Below are 6,490 nucleotides of genomic sequence, written 5' to 3'. Positions count from 1 at the left end.
AAAATTATTAATGCCTTTTTTTAAGTAACACCTCACAAGAGCACTTCTGTCCGTACAGCGTAAAGACAGGGGAACTAAATCGATACCTGGTTGGGCAGCGTTATGAGGTGGGTTAAGTTAGAAGCTGTAGAAAGGGCTTCGACAATTTGGATCTTGAAATAGCCCAGATTATATGAACTTATTGCGCTAGTGCTTTATTGTTTAAAGGACTACTTAAAAAATTATTCATTTTCCATTTTAAAACTAAAAATAAAGTACCATAAAACGATTATTAGTCATTTTACTAAGAGTCGCTTAAGCTAGTGCTTAACTTAAATCACTTCATCTCAAACACCTATTATAACATTTCATTGAAATAAAGAAAGTTACATCCTTTCCTGTAAAATTGGCTGATTCGTCGTTCGGGCAAATAAGTAGTGGGGTGACGAACTGGTCACTATTGAAGATTCTATGCTAAGATTTTTTTTATGTTTATAATACAAGGTTTTATGCATAGCATAAAGGATAAAAAGTAATAATTAGCAATAATTAGTCGCCTGAAATATCAATACAAATTGAAAATATCTCCCGATTAAAAATAAATGCCGCCAACGGTAATTGAACCCATGCCTTCTGATGTCAGGTCAGGTGCTCTAAAACCACTGAGCTATGTAATTTTTTGGGGTTCTACGGAGCCCCGATTCTTGAGTTGGTCTGAGAAACTTACTCCAGGATTTTGATAGAATATTTACTGTGGAGGGTGCTCCCATCAAATTGCACCAAACTTTCACTGAACTCCGTAATTGTCGAAATCAGAGACACGCTTACCCAACACAACCTCATCAGTTTCAACATCTCCAAAATCCTATTGAAACGTATATACTGACTAGGTTGGCTTTATCCCAGACACCAACTTTCCCGAGCTGATTGGATGTCGTAATTAGAAGAAGGTTTGTCAAAATATAACCCTCTTAAAAGGTGCTGTCGTCAGCGTAGCAGTGAATTGATGGACATTCAACGAGATCTTTGATGTGCAACAAAATCAGCGTCGGTGACAGTACAAATTATTGTGGTACCTTTTGATGAATTTGGTGCTGAGAGAAAGAATAGCCGTCAACTACGGTCTAAATAGTTTTTCCCTCGAGAATGTCCATAAACTATGCAGAGTTGGATGGATTTTATACGATCGTAGACTTTGAAGATTTCACACCGACGGAATGAATTTCTTCAAAACGCTCTCAGTACTGACCCCAAGTATCATATACCCGAGCAAATCGCCACATAGTCGGTTTCTTTGAAATCCATATTGCCGATCGCTTGATGATTTTATAAACAACCCTTTCCAATACATTTGAGAATATACAAGTCAAGGCTATCGGGCGGTAACTCTACTTATGGGAAAGGAACAAAGCAACCGCAAATGGCGCGAAACGCCGCTTTGTTTGATTCGTTCCTTTCCCGTGGAATTCGTGGCTCGGTTCGCGTTTAAGTTCGCAAATGTAAGCGTACCATTAGGGATTGGGTGGACTAACGCGTTTATGGTGACATTTCAAATAATTTTGAAAGCACTGAAGTTCAATTGGTAGAGCACCTCCTCGTTCCTAATCTTTGGTTCCTTCCTTAAAATAGAAAGAAATATCGTGAATTGATATTAAATGCCGTGAACTTATTTAGATTTAAACGCCTCCGTGGTAAAGCAGGAAAATTCTGTTCAATTAAAACGAAACCTGATTGACATCGTGTACTGAATCAGGTGCTCACGGTAATGCGAAAAATACATATTTGAGGGTTTCAGATCTTCAAAACCGTTCAAATTTAATGCAAGTAAAAGCTTGTTGTTGTACCAATTAGCATACATTTATTAAAATGTTTTTAATAAATGTATGCTAATTGGTACAATAAATACAAAAAACACACAGGAAGATAGGATCTAAGCAGGGGAGTCCGGGTTCGTGGGGTAAGGTTTATCTATGTGTATTGGCAGACGAACCTGCCCACTGGCTACGTGGCGGTCCGGATTGGGATATGCTGGTTAAGGGAGAACCTTTTACACCTTCAGCCGGACTCTGTCGACCCATTGCCTTGAACTGCAGTGGAACTAATGGATTCATACGTCCGTCACTCCGGAACACGCTGACCCCCAGATGACTATCCACGACTCATACCTTTCTCCCTTTCTCCTTCCCAGAACCTCTTTTTTTTTCTTTATAAAAACATCGTAGAGAAGACGAAAAAAAAACCAGTGACATCCCTTGGACCAAAACAACAAGTGTTCGATAAATCATTTAAAGAATAGCAATGATAAAGTTTAAAAATATGTTGTCTAAATCAATTGTTACTGTGCAAGCATGAAAATCAAATAAAACAATCGAATATATATATAGAGACGGTACCATACCCGCATCAGTGAGACATTCTCGTTATATTCCGGTAAGAACTTGAATATTTTATTAAATACTCTTTCTTTGAATTTCACAAGTTTTCAGTGTTGCAAATAAACCCACTTGACGACCTCTGACCGAGCTGAAAGTAAGCAAATAGACTCGCTGTATTCTATCATTACCTATATGTTGGTGGCAATCACGTACACACTCGCGTACATTTACGTATTTCTCTGAAATCGGTTGACATTAAGTTGTTAAAGGTTTCATTAAGTTGTATGAAGGTTTATACACTGTCAAAAAAAATTGTGGCCACTAAAAATATATGTATTACAGTAAAATGAATTTTTTTTTTCGGGTTAAACATTTTCAATCAATTTTTTTTTTTATTTAAATGTGAAGTTAGTCAATTTTTCGAATTCACAAAATGAAATATGTACTGTTTTTACTTCCGTGAGTAAATGTAAGAATCTTTCAGATTTTAATGTTACAAATTGACAGTTAAATTTATTTAAAAAAAATTGAGGAACTTTTTACAATCGTTTTTTATCTGCTAAACACTTTATGGAAATCAAATAAAAACGTATTTAATTACACAAACGTAAGGTGAATGTTTTTTTCATTTCATGGAAGTAAACTTTTAATATATATTTTGCAACATGAAAAGAAATGGAAAGTGTTTATGCATAACTTTTAAATGAAAATACAAATCGTAGAGTTGGCACTTTCGAACACTGCTGAAATCAAATATCTCACAGTAATGCAAAGCGAGATAGAAATACTATAATGAGTCTTTATCAGTTAAAAATACTCTACTGCAATTCGTGTACAGTGCACCAAAGGACACCAAATACAAGTGGTTTATAAAACTTTTCATTTCAGGAATATTCAACATGAAGTTTGTTATTGTGGGATTGTTCCTAGCCTGCGTGGTTGCTGGTTCCAAAGCGCAGGGTGGTAAGAAAAAAAAGTTCAATAGCTTCTTTATGTACAAATACTCCTAAAGTTATATGGTTGATTAGCAATTGGCTTGATAACAAGAAAGTTGTCTATTTTATATTTTTGTTACACCTCACAATAGCGCCCATATCTGTACAGTCTAAAGGCATAGGAGGTATGTCGCCACCCGGTTGGGCAGTGTTGTGAGGCGGGTAGGGTAGTGTGGTAGCACGGTATGGGCTCAAGAGAGGTGTTTATACATACGGGTCTTAAATAGACCCGGATTGCATTAGGGAGGAAAGCAGATGTCGACACCTCGTTCCACATGCGAGCTGTCTTAGACAAAAACGATTCGAAGAAGCGGCCCGTTCTCATGAAGCCAATATCATTGTGTTCTATTCTTATTATTAGAGTAGGCTCCATTAAAATGCCTGTAGAATAGACTCAGCATCTCTGTGAATTAGAGATAGAGGCAATTGGTCAATCATTGTCAATCAGATGGACCGAATCCTTTGCACAGAATCAAGTAGGTTTATCACCCAAGCTGTTACACAATTACCTCTTCATTTCTCACAGTGTGGGGTAACCACATCAGTGAAATTTGCAACAATTTATTTATACATCTTCTGTCATTTGAGAAAACTAGTACAATGAACAGTGTATGTATTATCGAATCTATTACAGAAACTTGTGCATTGATTACCACCCAAGGTATCCATCAGTGCCATAATATCGATTCGTAACAAGACGTATTTCAGAAGACCAGAGGTAGGAATAACCTTAGTCAGAATCGCTTCCCAATTCTAAATAACTGTCAACCTTCTATCCCAAGTAATCGAGTAAAATTTTAATATTGATTACCACAAATTAATTCGCATTTAATATGACGACCGCACCTTCATTTTCACTCCTGACATTTGCACTTGTCTTTTGTGGTGAGTGAACTTTCAATTTTTGTACTAGAACCACAGAAAGTTTCTGTATTCATTTATATATTATGGCTAAGATTATCTGTGACAGTTTCCCTTGGTTAACTTTTTTGCTTTCTTATAAATTTGCTTATAAAATAAATAAAAACCACTTTTGAACTTAAAATCGAGTTTCCGTTTGCCATGCGATTTTAATGCCTATTACCTATATTCCTGAAGATATAAGGCATGTGGGCAACAATATGAAATCGATGAACTGCTCCATTGCGTTCACTTTGTGGATTATCCTTTTCTTTTCACTACATTGTGTCTATTATAATGTTATTATTTTTAATTGTATAACTGCTACCAACCTTATATACAATACTGCCGCCATATATGAAACTCATTGATAGTCTCAGAGTGGATATTGTATAAGTTCTCTGAGTGAGATGTTCACAAAACAATACTAATCTATTTACATTTTCTGTTCCTGAATTATTATCTTAAATATTTATTAAAATTTTATTGAAAAGAAATAAATGTTGTTTTAAGGTGATAATGGCTGTCCAAGCGGTGAACTGCTGCGTTACTGCTGGAACGATCAGACTTGCGAGAGGTTCCTGGGTGGAGGTCCCATCAGACTGCCGAACACCCCTAATCCACGGCTGTGTGGTAGGCCCAACTGCATGTGCCCCAGAGGGAAGTTGAGGAACGACCAAAGAGTCTGCGTGTATCCTTGGGATTGTGAAGATGGTAACTGGAATTTCTAGAATTAATAAGACAACCAACAACCTCCATACATTTACATAAATGAATATATTCTTAAAATAATAAATTTTTTTTCAATAAAATGTTTTATTTTAGTTGTTGTAACAAATAAATAATTATATCTTCACTAGGATCTCCCGTGCGGAGGATTTCATTTGAGTTTTATTAAAATTTAGTAGTATGGATAATATAATCTAATTAAAAAATATATTAAATTTAAGCAATTATTATTAGCCTAAAACACTAAGTAATTTTTAAAAAATCTTCCGAGAAAAATACATGACGCCTACGGGAATTGAACCCGCAGACGTCTGATTGCACAATTACATAAAATGTTATTCTTTGTGCTTTGTTTTGTTTCTTAAACAGTAGTTTATCATAATTTTTTTATTTAATATTGTTGTGTCCAAAATAATTAAACTATATTACATTGTGTTTTTTATTCAGTTGATTGGTTTTAGCTTCAGATTGCATTCGGTTTTAGTATATTATCTATTTCTGATCTCATTCTGGTGTTAAAATATTGTTGTGACTTTTGAATGAGAGTGGCATTTTATTGCAGAGTTTTAGTACCATAGTATATAGAAAGCGTTTTTGCTCAAATGTTGTATGTTGTAGTTGCTTGTTGGATATGTTTTTTACCCTGAGATCTAGTGTTGCTAATATATGTGTTTGTTGTTATTTCTTATGTTTTGTATTTATGAATGTAAAAGAGGAAAATTTTATAATAGAGTTGTTTAAGTGATATGATATGAAGTCTGCTGTAACTGTAACCAAATAAAAAATACCTCGCAAAACCAATTGAAATGAAAATTAAACTTATTTATTATTTTTTTAACAAAGTTTACGCTTTTTTAGAATGTGCAGATCCGAACGCTTGGAGGGTCCGCTGTGCGTCGACCTGTCCCGGAGGAACTTGTGCCCAGCCAAGCATCGACAGGACTTGCTTTAGCGCCTGCATTATCAACGGCTGCGAGTGCTTGCCGGGTTACGTCAAGGTCTCCGATGAGGACCCCACTTGTATCTTATACGACGAGTGTTTTGAAGCTTAATGGAAGTACTTGACTAATTTGTTTCGTTGTGGAATAAATGATTCTAATGTTATGTTTTTTTTCTTCTTGTAGGATTAGATAGACGATAAGTTGATTTAAGTAGTGTTAAAGTGAGACAAAAAAATATGAGTCTTTATATAGAGTAGCGCGATCTCTTTTAGTCTAATTCTATACCAGATGTACTAGATGAAACTTAACTCTCCATACTAGTAGTTTCTTAAAACGGAATTTTCAAGCAACAAATTACAGTAAGTTTAATCTAAGAAGTGTAAACTGAAGCAAGTATTAACTATTAAACTAAGAACAGAAGAGTTTTTTAGTTACCTACTTCTCACATAAAACACTAAATAATATTGGCGAAGCCCGTAATTCTCAGGAGAACTGTGATTTCTGTGAGCTCTACGTAAATTTTTAAATGATTGGCTCCTTAATTTGATGGGGGGTCTAACGGGACATCGAC

At 35.3% G+C, this 6,490-nt stretch overlaps 1 protein-coding gene across 2 annotated transcripts; it reads left to right on the top strand.

Annotated features, from left to right (window-relative positions):
• The first annotated feature begins 2,347 nt into the window (after positions 1 to 2,347).
• On the top strand, positions 2,348 to 6,082 carry LOC149416126 (uncharacterized). Of its 2 annotated transcripts, none has more exons than XM_089641578.1 (4): positions 2,348 to 2,409; positions 3,243 to 3,317; positions 4,763 to 4,963; positions 5,837 to 6,082. In XM_089641578.1, exons 2-4 carry the CDS (start codon positions 3,254 to 3,256, stop codon positions 6,028 to 6,030), a joined length of 459 nt encoding a protein of 152 aa, XP_089497704.1. In that variant the 5' UTR covers positions 2,348 to 2,409; positions 3,243 to 3,253; the 3' UTR covers positions 6,031 to 6,082. The 2 variants fall into 2 exon arrangements, with proteins under 2 accessions (XP_089497704.1, XP_089497705.1); XM_089641579.1 differs by having other exon boundaries at positions 2,392 to 2,508.
• The last annotated feature ends 408 nt before the right edge of the window (positions 6,083 to 6,490 follow it).

The sequence above is a fragment of the Hesperophylax consimilis genome, chromosome 17, assembly GCF_061612785.1.
Source record: "Hesperophylax consimilis isolate HC1 chromosome 17, BYU_Hcon_1.0, whole genome shotgun sequence".
NCBI lineage: Eukaryota > Metazoa > Arthropoda > Insecta > Trichoptera > Limnephilidae > Hesperophylax > Hesperophylax consimilis.
This window is presented reverse-complemented; position numbering and strand designations above follow the sequence as displayed.

Coding starts and splice junctions, on each gene's coding strand:
- LOC149416126 (XM_089641578.1), top strand. CDS start 3,254: ATGAAGTTTGTTATTGTGGGATTGTTCCTAGCCTGCGTGGTTGCTGGT. Junction 3,318..4,762: donor TGGTTCCAAAGCGCAGGGTG/GTAAGAAAAAAA, acceptor TGTTGTTTTAAG/GTGATAATGGCTGTCCAAGC. Junction 4,964..5,836: donor TCCTTGGGATTGTGAAGATG/GTAACTGGAATT, acceptor ACGCTTTTTTAG/AATGTGCAGATCCGAACGCT.